The 17005-nt window shown below is 36.6% G+C and overlaps 2 protein-coding genes across 2 annotated transcripts; both read left to right on the plus strand.

The window, feature by feature from the left end:
• On the plus strand, window positions 929-1504 carry LOC109232531 (uncharacterized mitochondrial protein AtMg00810-like). Its single transcript, XM_019398299.1, has one exon. The coding sequence runs from the start codon at window positions 929-931 to the stop codon at window positions 1502-1504; it is 576 nt and encodes a 191-aa protein (XP_019253844.1).
• On the plus strand, window positions 10172-12566 carry LOC109225489 (CBS domain-containing protein CBSX5-like). The gene is made up of 2 exons (XM_019390207.1): window positions 10172-10604; window positions 11476-12566. Exons 1-2 carry the CDS (start codon window positions 10282-10284, stop codon window positions 12350-12352), a joined length of 1200 nt encoding a protein of 399 aa, XP_019245752.1. The 5' UTR covers window positions 10172-10281; the 3' UTR covers window positions 12353-12566.

Raw genomic sequence — 17005 nt, forward strand, 5'->3', positions numbered from 1 at the left:
AAATATAGAAAGAAATCTAGATGGTGCAAGTCACATGGACAATGAACTGTCACCTGTTAGTAACAATGAAATATCACCTACTAGAATCACATTCACATCACCTCATAACAATCACATCTTTGATAATCCTCCATTTCTAGAGTCATCTCCAGTATCAAATCTTAATGAACCAGCTTTGAGTAATCACTCTCCTCAAACAAGTAATCAGGATAGTATTAATCTTAGAAGAACCCAAAGAGAAATCAAGACACCTACATACTTGAATGATTACATTCACAATGTACCTAAATTGCATTCAAACAGTTGTATACCATCTTTAAATGCACTGTTGTCAAACCATAATTCTGTTTCCCCTGAAGTTCTAATCCATGATAGTCAGTCTTTGATGCAAAGTGTCTGTCAAGATAATGAACCTTCTTCATATGAAGAAGCAGCTATCAATCCTGCTTGGCAGGTGGCTATGACACAAGTGTTTGAGGCATTGCATGCCAATAACACATGGGATTTAGTCCCACTACCAGCAGGGAAGAAAGCCATAGGCTGCAGGTGGGTGTATAGAGTAAAGCATAAAGCTGATGGAAGTATTGAAAGATTTAAGGCTCGTTTGGTGGTAAAAGGATACACACAACAAGAGGGAATAGACTACACAGAAACCTTCTCAGCAGTGGTAAAGATGACCACTGTGAGAGGACTCATAGCTGTAGCAGTCAAAAGAGGGTGGAACATGTTTCAGGTAGATGTAAACAATGCTTTCCTTCATGGAGATTTGAATGAAGAAGAGTTTATGGAGGTCCCTCATGGATTAGTAGTATCTGAACCAGGACTAGTCTGTAGACTAAACAAGTCTCTATATGGCTTGAAATAAGCCAGCAGACAATGGTATGCAAAACTGACAGAAGCACTGTGCTCCAGAGGTTATGAACATTCCATGCATGATTATTCATTGTTCTACAAGAAGAATGGGACATCCTTGGTTTATGTAGCGGTATATGTTGATGATGTGATACTCACAGGAATAGATCTTGAAGAAATAAAGCTTTTGAAGAAGTTTTTACATGATAGCTTTAAGATCAAAGATCTAGGGAGGCTTCAGTATTTCCTTGGCCTTGAAATTCTTTATAAGGATGATGGGGCCATCATTTCCCAAAGAAAATTTGTCATTGACCTTTTGAAAGAGTATAATTGTCTCAGCCGTAGTTCCTTATCATCACCCCTTGATCCAAATGTGAAGTTAAAAGCAAAGGAAGGTGCTCCCTTGTCAGATCCCAGCTGTTATAGAAAGTTGGTTGGAAAATTGAATTTTCTGACTAATACAAGATTAGACATTGCTTTTAGTGTTCAACATCTAAGCCAGTTCATGCAAGATCCAAGGGAACCACACTTGAAGGCAGCATATCACCTGTTGAGGTACTTGAAAGCTGACCCTAGCCTAGGAGTCTTCTTCTCCAAGAATGTTGATTATACAGTGAGAGCATACTGTGATTCTGATTGGGGTGATGGTTGAAGGAACTAGACTGAAAGTAATGGATGACAAGTTAGTAAGACATGATGAAGTTTTGAATGAAGTTCTGGCTGCTCAGGAAGAACTTCATGGCACTCAAAATGGGATACAGGGTACGTTAGAGCTGATCTTAGAAAGGTTGACAAATCTGGAAAGAGCCCCCCAACGAGCTCAAGGTGACAGACCTCAAGGAGATGGGCTGCTACCCATACCAGGCCAGGAGTTGAGACAACATAGGCCTCAAGCTGTACATGCCCCTTCTCCTAAGTGGGAGCTGCCTTACTTTGAAGGTCATGAGCCTAAGGTGTGGATTCGAAAGTGCGAAAGGTACTTCAATCTATATAAAACCCCGGATAATATGAAGGTAGAAGCAACTGCACTCTATCTGAATGGACTAGCTGATACTTGGTATGATTCATTAGTGCTAAGTAAAGGTGAAGTCAGCTGGGCTGAATTCAAGGAGGAGTTACTAATTCGATTTGGGGAGGAGTTATTGGGAGACATAGTGGAAGAATTTAACAAATTAAGTCAAGTAGGGTCGGTAGATGACTTTCTGGGCAAATTTGAAGATTTGAAGGCCCAAATGCTGATAAGGAATCCTAACTTGGATAAGTCACACTTCATCTCCAGTTTCATTGGAGCTCTAAAAGAAGAGATTAGGTTTGGGGTGAAGTTTTTTAAACCTACAACCCTGCGGTTTGCTGTGGAACAAGATAGGTTGCAGGAAAAATCTAATGTCATACCCCAAGCCCCCCCCCCCCCCTTGTGGCTAGTAATTCTGCTAGTACAAGGGTACTTGCTACTACTGCAGTTAAACCAAACTCCTACAGGCTTAGCCCTGAGGTTTATGAGTACAGGAAGAGCAACCACTTATGCTACAAATGTGGTGAGAAGTATACCCCAGGCCATCAATGTAAGAAGAGGCAACTGAACTGCATAGTGGGGGCAGTAGAGCCCCTTCCTGAGAGTACTGAGATAGAAGAAGAACAACCTTGTGCAGACTTGATTATTGAAGGAGAATTAGAACAGGAAGTCATGGAAGCTGTGTGTATGAATGCTCTATGAGGTGACAACAGAGGAGTCAACACCATACTCGTTCGAGGTACCATAGGGAACAGGAAACTAACTGTGCTAATAGATTCTGGTAGCACTCGTAGTTTCCTAGATGTTACTACAGTAGGTTACCAAGCTAAGCATTGCCCACCAGTGAGAGTAACAGTAGCTGATGGGAATTATGTCATGTGCACTTCGATTTGCATAGGATACGGGTGGAAAATGCAAGGTAGGCCCTTCCAGGAAGACTTACTGATCATTCCACTTGGGGGCTGTGATATGGTAATGGGCAATGACTGGATGAAGAAGCATAATCCCACTAAATTTGATCATGAGAAAATGTGTGTTACCATTGGTAAGAAGAGCAACCAGTTAGTGTTGCAAGGTATTTTTGAGGAGGGTAAATTGAGTATGATCTCCAATGGAACAATGGGAAGGATGCTGAAGATGGGTCAAGCTCTAATAGCTCATCTGTTCATGATGAATTCCTTGGAAACAGAAGAGAAGGAACCAGTTGGAGAAACCATTAAGGAGGTGTTGAATCAATAACCTGATGTGTTTGCAGAACCCAAATCTCTCCCCCCCCATGAGGACATTGGACCACACCATTCCCTTGAAACCTGGGGCCATGCCAGTTAGTCTGAGACCTTACAGGTACAACTACTATCAGAAAGATGAGTTGGAAAGACAGGTTAAGGAGATGCTCACTAATGGCATCATACAGCATAGTCAATCTCCCTTTTCGTCACCAGCATTGCTTGTCAAAAAGAAGGATGGGACTTGGAGGTTCTGTGTAGATTATAGAGGATTGAATGAAATCACAGTGAAGGACAAGTATCCAATACCTATTGTAGATGACCTCTTAGATGAACTAAGTGGATCTGTGATCTTTTCCAAGGTGGATTTGAGGGCTGGTTATCACCAAATCAGAATGAGGTTAGAAGATGTATATAAGACAACCTTCAGAACTCATTTGGGTCATTATGAGTTCAAGGTAATGCCATTTGGATTAACAAATGCACCAGCCACCTTTCAAGCTTTGATGAACCAGGTTTTTCAACCTTTCCTTCGAAAATTTGTTTTGGTCTTTTTTATGACATCCTTATTTATAGTTTATCTGAAAGAGAATATGTGACTCATTTGATTGCTGTTTTTGATACTTTAAGAAAACACTCCTTATTTGCTAAAAGGTCTAAATGCTCATTTGGTCAATCTAAAGTTGAGTATTTAAGACATATCATATCTGCAGAGGGAGTGTCTACTGATCCAGCTAAAATACAAGCCATGATAGAATGGCCTAGACCAAACTCCCTAAGGGCACTGAGGGGATTCTTGGGTTTGACTGGATACTATAGAAAGTATGTGGCTAATTATGGAATCATTTGTAGACCTTTAACTGACTTACTGAAAAAGGATGCTTTCAAATGGAATGATGAAGCTGACTTAGCCTTTAAAGCCTTCAAGGAGGCTATGTCTTCTACACCAGTGTTGGCCCTACCTGACTACACTAAGGAGTTCATAGTCGAGACAGATGCTAGTCAAAATGGCATTGGGGCTGTACTAATTCAAGGATGTAGACCAATAGCTTATTTTAGCAAGGTTTTGGCTCAAAGGCACATGGGTAAGTCAATCTATGAGAAGGAGTATATGGCCTTGTTGAATGATATTGACAAGTGGAGACATTACTTACAGTACATGCATTTTGTGGTTAGAACTGACCATCACAGCTTGAAATATCTTCTGGAACAAAGGGTTACAACAGCAAGGACTGACCAAGTTACTGGGACTAGACTATGAAGTGCAGTACAAGGAAGGGGCAGAAAATAGGGTGGCTGATGCCCTTTCTAGGCAACAGGAGGACTCAGAATATCACAAGGACCAAACTCAAGGAACATTGCAGGCCATCAGTGCCTCAATTCCTTCTTGGATGCAAGAGGTAACACACAGTTATGAAGGAGACCCTAAGGCTACAAAAATAATCAGACAAGCAGTAGTGACTCGGCAGGGACCTAGCATCTGGCACTACACTTCTAGCATACTCAGGTAAAAGGGAAAAATCTATATCGATACTAATGGTGATCTAAGAAATCAGCTTATATCCACCTTCCATGATTCTCTGGTAGGTGGGCACTCAGGGCAGCTGGGGACTCTTAAAAGACTGTCACAGGTATTCTATTGGCCTAGAATGAAGCAGATGGTTATTGACTATGTGGCTAGCTGTGATATTTGCCTCAAGAGCAAGGATGATAACATGGCCTATCCAAGGCTATTGCAGCCCCTGCCCATTCCTAATCAAGCTTGGAGCCACATCAGTATGGACTTCACAGAAGGTTTGCCCAAGTCCAAAAACAAAGAAGTGATCCTTGTGGTAGTGGATCGCCTGACAAAATATGCACATTTCATAGCACTTGCACATCCTTATACAGCAGCAACAGTAGCTGAGGTATTTTGGAAGAGGATACATTGTTTACATGGCACCCCTGAGTCTATAGTAACTGACAGAGATAAGGTATTCCTAAGCCACTTTTGGCAATCCTTATTCAAGCTAGTAGGAACTCAGCTACACTACAGCACTGCTTACCACCCTCAGAGTGATGGCCAGACTGAAAGAGTCAATAGATGTGTAGAGAATTATCTCAGATGTATGACTGCTAGTAGACCAACACAATGGAAGCAATGGCTGACTGCTGCAGAATGGTGATACAACACCAACTTCCACACCAGCCTGCAATGTACTCCCTTTGAGGCTTTGTATGGTTACACTCCCCCTCAATTGTCTCTAGGGCCCTTATTGGATACAGTGGTTCAAGCAAAATTTAGGACAATACAATAAAGGACAAAATAAGGATTTGGTATAATAATACAATTTTTTTTTAGATTTCTATTTATAAAACTAAAAAGCTGCTGAAGATACAGTAATGCGAAGGCAACAGATGCAACAGCTGTTGAAAGACAACCTCGCTAAGGCACAAGAGAGAATGAAATATTACGCTGACAAGAGAAGATCAGAATGAAAATTCCAAGTGGGTGATATGGCCTATTTAACACTGCAGCCTTATAGGCAGACATCCCTTGCATTGAGAAGGAACCTACAGATGAGCTCTAAGTACTATGGTCCCTATAAAGTTCTAGCTAGAATTGGTATGGTGGCCTACAAATTAGACTTGCCGCCTGAATCTAAGGTTCACCCTGTGTTCCATGTCTCCCTACTTAAGAAAAAGGTGGGTAATAGAGTGATAGTGCAGACTACTCTGCCTATCACTGGTGAAGATAAGCAGTTTCTAGTAAAACCAGTGGCAATTCCGCAGAGGCAGCTCATAAAAAGAAACAATACTGCTATGGTTAGAGTATTGGTGCAATGGTCAAAACTACCTCCAGAAGATGCAACATGGGAGGATTATCAGTTCATCAAAGATAAATTTCCAGAATTTGACTCCAATCCTTGAGGACAAGGATTCTTTGAAGAGGTGGGGAATGTCATGATCCCTTAAATCATCACAAATAAATGTTGAAATCTGGACTCGATATGAAGAAGCTGAAGGAAATGCAGTAACAGAAATTGTGAAAGGAATAATAGAAATTCAAACGAACGACTGAGATTAAGTTAAAATTAATGAGCTGCAAGGGTCAAGATTTAGCCACGTCAGCTGGAAGGTTGTCATAACCACCTTCAACAGAAAGAGAAGGCATCGATCCTTAGGTAAATTTTCTCTCTTCTCTTTCCACTCTCAACCTCTGTGCTCTCTCTCTTCTCGATTCTCTCCTAACTTCTTCTTCTTTCTTCTTCTTCTTCTTCTTTTTCTTCTCATCTGCAGATTCCTCAACTATGGAGCTTCACATTAGGAGATAGTTAATTTTTATTTAACCATTGTAGTTCAAACTTCTTCTTTTCGTTATATATAAACAGAAAATTATCCCAAAAAGTCCTTTAATATTCCCATAAACCTCCTTATTTTTGGCTTTTTAAATATATTTTGAGTTGAATTTAAGTTATATAAATAATAGTGTAATTTTTTTTATATTATCATCAAATTTAACATGTTAGTTATTATTTTTATTGGACAATTAATATTTATAATAGAAATTGATATGTAATTAACTCTGAATTGAAATTGGCTATCAAATTAGCAAAGCAAATGTGCAGTTGAGCTCGAGAAGAGCTCCAATGGCGTCAGTGGAGACTTGGAGGAGAAGACTGAAAATCGACAGCATTTGCAAGAGGAAGGAAAAATGAATTTGAAAATGAAAGTCTCAATCACATTAGCTCAACTACAGTGTATATATATACAATGCAAAAGCAGAAGAGAATAAAAAGCAAAACTAACGGAGCCCAAACCCCAACTAACTGACTAACTAACTTTAGGATGTCTAACTAACTCAACTAACTACCTAACAGCTTGGTACCACTCGGAATGCTATAAGTACAACTACCCTAAACAAATATAAATAATACAATATAGTGTCTGTATCCTAATGATCTCAGTACCCCTCCCCCCCCCAAGTTGGAGGTGAAGCTGTCACTGCCAACTTGCTGAGAATGTTGGAATGTTTGATCCCAGTTAATGCTTTAGTGAGAATGTTGGCAAGTTGATGATCAGTCCTAATATGATGTAGAGAGATGAGCCCCTCTTGTAGTTTGTTTCGAACAAAATGGCAGTCTACCTCATTGTGTTCCTTGCTATGTGAAGTGTTGATTGACTGTCACACACAGTCGCAGGATCGAGGCTCTGATACCAATTGTAATGATCTAAATAAGACTAAGAAATTAAACAACAAAACTGTAGAATTAAAGGACTTTTTGGGATAATTTTCTGTTTATATATAACGAAAAGAAGAAGTTTCAACTACAATGGTTAAATGAAAATTAACTATCTCCTAATGTGAAGCTCCATAGCTGAGGAATCTGCAGAATGAGAAGAAGAAGAAGAAAGAAGAAGAAGTTAGGAGAGAATCGAGAAGAGAGAGAGCACAGAGGTTGAGAGTGGAAAGAGAAGAGAGAAAATTTACCTGAGGATCGATGCCTTCTCTTTCTGTTGAAGGTGGTTATAACAACCTTCCAGCTGACGTGGCTAAATCTTGACCCTTGCAGCTCATTAATTTTAACTTAATCTCAGTCGTTCGTTTGAATTTCTGTTATTCCTTTCACAATTCTGTTACTCCATTTCCTTCAGCTTCTTCATATCGAGTCCAGCTTTCAACATTTATTTGTGATGATTTAAGGGATCATGACAGTAATTTTCGCAACTTTATCTAGAATTGAACATCTAGCCGTTAGGAAAATTCGCCCAAACCACTATAGCGATTTCATCCCCAACTCTAGCTGAGAAGCACTGTCCAAATTAAAGCGAAAAATATAAGGTGAATGAAACATCTTTTTGGAAGAAAAAAAAAAGATGGTGGTAATGAGAAGTTTTTCACATTCTTTTTCCAATTTATAGATAGTCTAAGATTAATAGATAATCTTGAGAAAAGTTTTTATCCAATTTATATAAAAACAAAATTTCTTCACATTTTTTATCCAATTTATATAGAACCTCGATCTTTGTGTCTATATTTTGGACTAGATTAAGGAAGATGTCAAAGTTTAGAGTTCAACAGCCATGAGGAAAAAGAAACAAAGGAGAATGAGTTGAGGTAACTTTTGTATTTACATGATTCTTCCAAGAACATGAAGAAAAGAGTTTTATGTTTTATCAACTTACGGTATTGAATATATTTTTACAATTAGATGAGTTAAAAATTAACTACAAGTAAATATTTACACTAGATATAAGTTCACAACTAGACAAAAAAAAAAAAGGAATAACTTGTTAAATTAGATCAACTTAAATCAAGTGTATTAAAGTATGCTGATGGTGAAAAATAATTTTACATTTTCTATAAAATAATTACAACTAAATTTCTATAATGCATCTTAATTTATAAAATCATAAAATTATAATTAACCTACTATCACATTATTAAATTACAAAGATACCACAAAAACATTCCTTTTTTTCTATTCTCACTAGGTTCCAGTGCCCATATTGGAACCCATCTAATCTAGATACACGTCGCATAAGATTCATTAAAGTAAAACGCGTATCGAATGATTACGAGGATTTTCGCATTTTCAACACGCACCCGAGACTTTTAAATTAAAGTTAGAAAATTTTTATACATCCCACTACAATCTTCTATGGTTAACTTAAAAATCTTCCCATATGTACTTAAAGATCTATGTATAATGGCAAGGGGTTACCGAATTTCGTAAACTTCGGCGAAAATCTTGTATTCTCTCTGTTTTAATTTATGTAAAACCTATTTGACTGTGCACGGAGTTTAAAAAAAAGACTTTTGAACTTGTGGTATAAAATGAGGTACATATATTTTATGTGACTATAAATCATTGCATAAATGTAAATTGCTTCCAAATATGAAAAGGGATCATTCTATTTGACATAGACTACAGAAAATATATTCACATAAATTGAAACGAGTATGTATATATATATATATATATATATATATATATATATATATATATATATATATATATATATATGTATATATATATATATATATATATGTATATGTATACCGTAAAAATGATTAATTTAAAGCAACTAAACACTAATAGCCTTTACAGCTTGTTTTGATAGTTGTACACAATTGTTTCATAATGTATCCTATTGTATTGTATTGTACTGTACTGTATTATTTGATGAATACAATATTTGGATAGATTGTATCGTTTGCTGTTGTTTCATGATATCACGCACCAGTAATATGAAAAATAAACTAGCAATATTATTAAAAAAAATTATGATATGGGGTAAATCTATTATATAAAAAGGCAGGGTAAATGATAAAACAAAATTATTTAATAATACTGAAGGGTGAGATGAGATAAAAAGACAAGAGAATGATGCAACCACAACAAATCGGTCGTTACATAAAGTGGAACAATTCGCCGTTATGTAACGACAGATTTAACGATACGATACAATAAAATTTAAGTAACAATCAAAACAAATAGCGTATTTAAAGTAATAATACGATACAATACAATAGGTAACAACATTATCTTGCTTAAACATAATACTATTTCCCGCCGCGTAAAAATTCTAGGTCCGCCTCTATCTAAATATACGAGTCCATTACTCAAATGGTCACTCAACTATCCCCAATTATCTCCTAAAGTCACTTTTCTTTCGTTTGTAACAACAAAGCCACTAAACTATGCCTGTTGCACTCAGAAGGTTACTCAACTAAATTTTTCAAACTTTAGATTGTCAAATACCTATTTTGCCTTATCCCACCTTATACCTCATACCAAACGACCCCTTAGGAAATATTGCTTAAACATAATACTATTTTCTATCGCGTAAAAATTCTAGGTCCGCCTCTACCTAAATATACTCCATAAATCCATAAAACTTTTAAAGTACACAAAACAACAAAAATGTCCTTCCCCAACAAACCAAACAGAAAAGGACTCAGCAACATGTTTACTCTACTTCTACTGCCCCCCCCCCCCTAACCCAATCCCCCACCTATTCCCCTGAACTCCCCCCACCCTCGGGTTGAACGTGTCATCCCCTGCTTTATAAATCAGCACACTTCCACACACTCAAATGACACTCATTTCTCAATTCTCAAAACTCTTTAAAAATCTCTCTGGTTTTTCCCTTTTCACTTTCTGCTTTCATTGTATTTGATTCATCAAAATTAGTGTCTTTTCTTGCATGGCAGCTCGTCTTTTAGCTCATGAGGTAGCTGACCTTTGCCTTGGCAAGCCACCGCTTAGGTCTCTCTCTCTTTCTTCCTCAATCGGTGAAGCTTTAGCTTCTCTCAAATCTTGTGAAGATTATTGCATTACTATTTGGGATTGTGACCATTTCAAGAATCAAGATTGTCTTTGTGTTGGGAAAATTTGTATGGTTGATATAATCTGTTTTCTTTGTAAACAAGAAAATCTTGCCTCTCCTTCTTTGGCTCTCAAATCTCCTCTCACTGCTCTATTGCCTAAAGATTCTTCTCTTGTTAGGCATGTGCAACCCTCTACAAGGTAAAAAAAAATTAAGTCTTTTTATATTGTTGTGTCAAATTCTTGAATTTGCTTTTTTTTTTTCCTTCTTATGTGGGGTTCTTTTAATTCTTCTTGTTTTGCTCTTAGCTTTATATACTCTCTTTAATTTGCATTTTTTTCTTATGTGGGGTTCTTTTAATTGTTCTTGTTTGGCTCTTAGTTCATTTACTCTCTTGAATTTTGCCACCTCAAGTATCAATTTGATGATTCTTGGTGTAGATAGGAATGCAACCCTCTACAAGGTTAAAAAAAAATATTAAGGCTTTTTATATTGTTGTCTCAAATTCTTAAAAAGCATCTCGCATTTATACAGGATTCGGGAAGGGCCGGCCTCCTAGGGATGCGATGCGATGTAGATAGTCTACCTCACTGCAAGCATTAGTGACTGTTTTTACGATTCGAATCTGTTGTGTCAAATTCTTGAATTTGCTTTTTTTCTTATGTGGGGTTCTTTTAATTGTTCTTGTTTGGCTCTTAGTTCATTTACTCTCTTGAATTTTGCCACCTCTAGTATCAATTTGATGATTTTGGTTGTATATAGGAATTCAAAGATTCAAGAATTTGTACTTAAAATTTTGGATTGAACCATCAAAATTTGCCCATTTTCTATTTTCCAATATCTAATTTTCTTGTTTTTTTTTTTATTGGTTTAGTAACTCTTGGCATTTTTACTTATGTTTCACATTTCCAAGATTCTTGATTGACTGTAGTTTTTAGGGAGATTTGCCTCAGAAATCATGTTTTAATATAGCATTGAGGTGTCCCAACTAGTGAAAGATAGTATTTTTTTCACATTCCATTAGTTTATGTCTAAAAATTGATTTATGTATTTGTTTTTCTCCTTTTGTAGCTTAATAGAAGCCATTGATCTAATACTTCAAGGAGCTCAAAATCTAGTGGTTCCTATAGAGAGCAGGTTTAGTGGCAGCTCGAGAAGGAAATTGCTGCAAAAATCTTCATCAACAAAGAGTTGTACTCTCCACAATGGGCGCGAATTTTGTTGGCTAACTCAAGAAGATGTCATTAGATATTTCCTAAGCTCAATTGGGTTTTTCTCACCCCTTCCAACACTCTCCATTGATGCCCTTGGTATTATTAGCACAGAGTTTTTGTCGATAGGGTATCACTCGCCTGCATCATCGGCCATTGAGGCGATCTCTCGATCCCTCGTGGACCAAACATCTGTGGCGATTGTGGATGATGATGGTCTACTAATCGGAGAAATCTCTCCGTCCACCCTAGCTTGTTGTGGTGAGACCGTGGCCGCAGCGATCACGACCCTCTCGGCCGGTGAACTCATGGCCTACATTGACTGTGGTGGTCCACCGGAGGACATCGTGAGGGTCGTGAAGGCGAGGTTGAAGGAAAGAAATCTTGAAGGAATGTTGGAGGAATTCGAGATTGATCCCTCGGATATTTCCTCCAACTCATCGTTATCCGATGAGGAGTTACCTTCCCCGACCACGAGTTTCTCATCCTCGAGTAGGTCAGGGAGGTACAATAAGTCTAGTAGCTATTCCGCGAGGATGGTGAGGAGGGCGGAGGCAATCGTGTGTTATCCGGGCAGTTCTTTGGTCGCTGTAATGGTTCAGGCGATCGCTCATCGTGTCAACTACGTGTGGGTGATTGAAGATGATTGCAGTGTTGTAGGTATTGTGACATTTGCTAACATGTTAGAAGTTTTTCGTGACCAATTAGAGTCAATAATGTTAGTAGATTTTGATTAGTATTTCAAAGTGCAGTTCTAAAATCTGTTGAGGCTGTAAGTTCTTGTGAATATGAGAATGTACTTCTCTTTACTTTCTTTTTTCACTTCTATTTTGAGCTTTGTGTTCCTGTGACTTTGTAATATCATGGTACTATTTTGTTGGTTTTAGGACTGGTGGATGGAATAAAGTGTATGAATCTTCTATTTAAGGAATATAAAAGTATTGCTTTTGAGCTTTTTTGTAGTACTATCTATTAGGTGTAAAAGAGCAAGAAAAGTTGATAGGGATGGGGTCTTTTTCAAGGGATCCACACTTTTCTTAGGACAAGTAACAAATAAGCACTACTCCCCTTTTTTCAGCGGTCCGGTGCACTAAGTATTTCGCGCTTTTTTAGTGATTCGGTGTACGAAGTATTTCGCGTTCACACATGATCCTAGAATGGTTGCACTCTAAACGAGTCCGGTGTACGAAGCATTTCGCGTTCACGCGGGATCCGGGGAAGGGTCGCACCCTAATCGATGTGATGTACCTGATGCAAGCATTTGACTGATTCCACAGCTCGAACCGACTTATAGGTCACATAGAGATAACTTTAACGTTGTTTCAAGGTTTTTTTTTTTGATTTTCCATCCGGTATCCGGTATCCATATTGGGGACCGACTACATCCGAATTCGCGACGGGAAGTCCTATATTGAGGGGTAATCCGCTTCCTAACAAAGGCGACTCCATACCCAGGGACTCGAATCCGAGACCTCTGGTTAAGGATGAAGGATTACTTACCACTCCACCACAACCCTTGTTGGTCTCCAAGGCTTTCCTTCTACTACAACCTCATAGCAAACTTCTTATTTTATCCGCGAATTTAGATATATAATTTTTAAACTTATTAAAATAAGATTTGGAAACTACACAAAAATATTATTAGTCAAATTAACAGTTTAAAATATTTTAAAAATATATGAAAAAATTATGATCAAGAAAAAATATTTTTAATTTTCGAAATTCAAACTGCATTACATGAATTGTGACATAGAAAGTAACGCCTTAAGTAACATATCTCCAGTGGCTTAATCAACTTATAGGAAAATAGGCATTTCTTAATTGAGTTTTTTCTGCTTTGAAAGGGATAGCATTACTATAATCAATTCTTATAAAGAGATCTAAAAGCGAAAAAGTACATGATTTTGGTTATCTTTCGTTTTCCTTAGTCACTAGTATTAGATATAAGTTGCATAGCAGTATGGAAGAAAGCAACTTCCTTGACTCAATCAAGATTTGCCTATTTAATAGTTATGGAGATAGTAAGTAGGGCCGGACTGAGGATTTGAAGGTGTCGGGAGTATAAGCAGACTACTCAATCGGCATTCTTATTTGACTTTTGATCTTAAGGGTTTCAAGTAAAATATATGATCGTTTTAAATATATATACTCATATGTAATTAGATTTTTTGTCGAAGTTAACAGAGTCTAGTGACCCCTCTTCTCCAAACATAGGTCCGCCTCTGATAGCAAGCTTGCGTGAAAATTCCTATTGTTAAAGTTTTTTTCAACAGGACATGGGATCATCCATACAAATGACCTGGGATCGATTCCCCCTCAATGCCTTCTTGGTTGAGCCTGTTGCACAGGGTTTGTCTAGTGCGATTTACGTTCCCTATGTGATTTGCGGACTATTACACGGTGGGGGATTTACCCAGTACTCACCGAAGGACTGTGACAGAAACTATAACGGCTGTGGATTTTCTTGAGGCATATAACCCATAAGGGGAAGTTACTGGTCTCATTAATCAGATTCGGCCTAAATGTAAGACCTATAAAAGGAGTAGCATTCTCTTTTAAAAATTTCTTTATTTTCAGAATTCCAACTTAAGACTCTCGATTAAAAATTGAGTGATTTCATCTATCCCACCATGCTCTTTGATGGTTTCTATTAATGTATTCTTAACAGTGTCGCAAAAGTTTCTAAATATTAAGTCAAGATCCAGAAAAGATAAGAATTGATATTTATTTTTTTGGGGTAGAAAAGTTCCTGAAGTTTAGTAAATAATTGATTAATTATTAAAGAATTGATAAAGTTTAGTAAATAATTGATTAATTAATAAAGAACTGATAAAGTGGTACTTTGTGAAGCTTTGGTGTATCTTTACGTGGACCCACAGATCTACGACACATCACGTTTGATCGGATAATCTATCACTTACTCCTAAGAAAAAACAAAAGGTTTTTCAATACTTCTCCAATTTTTTTAAAAATAAATCATCACCTTTACAGTTTTACTTAATAAAGTGTTAATTAAATGAAATATTTAGGATGAACTAAAAGTAGTTTAAACAAATAATTTTATAGTTAAGAATTTTTATTGTGAGAAATTTTCAAACTGCGCATTGAGTAATCTGCTCATTCTACAATAACTTTTAAGTCACACGGGAGATGTAAAATAAACCAGACATTATAAGCCATTTTGAAGTGTGTATTGAACTTTGAAAGATATTTAATAGAAATCAAATATAGTAATGCTTAATTGCTTACTAGTCCTCCCTCCGTTCATTTTTACTTGTCTATTATGGACTTTGCACACCCCTTAAGAATTAATAAATGAAGTGCATAATTTATCATGATACCCATATTAATTGATGCATATTTTTAATGAATTTGAGAAAATGATTTGAAATGAGTAATTAGTATTGTGGGATAACAGAAAATAAAAACATTTTCTCTTGATATGATAAAAGTAATTAGTAAAAATAAACATTTAGTTTTAGAATACTGGACAAGTAAAAGTGAACGGAGGGAGTAATTCCTAAGCATCTGAGAAATACTTTTGGGGTGAAATTCAAAAATAGCCAGATTTACAAGTGGTCATTAAAAAATAGCCACAGTTTCAAAAGTAATTGAAATTTAGCCACCTTCATGTAAAGATAAATCTGAACGAAAACACTGTTCAAAATCCGGAAAAATACTCCAGTATAATATACTGGAATTCCAGTATAATATGCCGGTCCAGCGTAATATACTAGAGATTAGAGCACCGGTGCTCCAATCTCCAGTATATTATACTGGAACTTCCCGCATGTTGGAGTTTCAGCATAATATGCTGGAAGTTCATACACAGGTGTATCGATTTCCAGTATATTATGCCGGAACTTTCCGTGTTGCAGCAGAATAGCGGCTATTTTTCAATAACTTTGCAAACGGTGGTTATTTTTAAATAACCAGTCCGAAAACTGGCTAGCCCGTGCTATTTTTACATACTTTTGGGGATCAACGTAATCATTTCCCAAACTCTTAAAACTCCTTTTTTCTACAAAAAGGGAAACTTTTCAGTTTTCTTCTCACGCCTTACACGTTTGGAGCAATAAGTTAAATCTCTTGTGCGTGTGTAATCATGTCTTTGCTTTTAGCAAAGGCATATTATTAGCCCAACCTTTTTCCGGTGACCACAAATAGCGGCGGGATGTAGCGGGTTCATTTGAATTCAGTATACTTGATTTTAAATATAAATAATATATATAAGAAAATGAATTAATATTTCAACTGATAATATATTTGAACTCGTAATTTTTAAAACATAGCGAATTCAATGCTAACAACTTTGAATATGGTTGAGGGAAATGTATTTAATTCGATCTATACTATTCCAATTGACTTGGTTGAAAGGGGCTATGAGAAGATCGATACTATTCCAAATCATTTTTCAAGTCCATTAAAGCTATACACCAATTAATATGAGTATCATGATAAATTATACATTTTATTTATTATTTTTTAAGGGGCGTGCAAAGTCAATAATGAACAACTAAAAATTAATGGGGGAGTAGTAAACAGTTAGGTACATGACTTGAACAGAGAACCCCACTAATGGGGTTATAGAAACTTGGAATAGGGATTAGTGAGTGCTTTATAAGTAAAAATATAGTAATGATCTGATTATCTGAAGCAAATCAAGAATCTTGCATAATAAAGCAGATTTGACATTCTGTCTTCTCGAGTTTTGCATGAGAGATACCCATAGAATCAAATCAAAGATTAATAAATGGTCTTCCAATCAGGGCGGAGGGAAAGTAGAAGCTACGGGTTCGGCTGAATCTTATAGCTTTGGTCCAAACTATGTATTTATCTTGAAAAATTCGTTGGATATGTACAAATTATTAATTTTAAAACCCAGTGACTTCAAAAATTTAGAATCCCGAACTCATAAACTTCAAATCCTGGCTCCGCCTCTACTTCTTCCAATAGAGTTGGGTTTTTCAACTCCCATTCCCTATGCTCTTTTTTTGTAATAGCTATTTTCCTATGCTTATCTTCTGTGGGAACAAGGCTTTAACTGAGGTAGGTAAGATTTGACTCTGGTAAGGGTTTTAGAGGATTTGGCTATTTATTTATTTATTTATTTATTTATTTATTTATTTATTTATAGCAATCTTCAAATGAGGGTAACAAGTAACAACTCTTGGATGGGTAAGATGCTGGTGCTGAATTCTTTGGGATCTTATTATTAATCTTAGATGAGTTTTTGGGTTTAACTTTGGTTTAGTTTTCTAAAGGATTGATTTGGAAAATGTAGTAGAAAATACTTTTGGGAAATAGATGAGTATTTACATGAGATTGTTGGATTATCTTAGCATTACACTACAAATAGTTGAGTTAAATTGCTTCTAGAATCAAAATAA

The sequence above is a fragment of the Nicotiana attenuata genome, chromosome 1 (assembly GCF_001879085.1).
Source record: "Nicotiana attenuata strain UT chromosome 1, NIATTr2, whole genome shotgun sequence".
Classification (NCBI taxonomy): Eukaryota; Viridiplantae; Streptophyta; class Magnoliopsida; order Solanales; family Solanaceae; genus Nicotiana; species Nicotiana attenuata.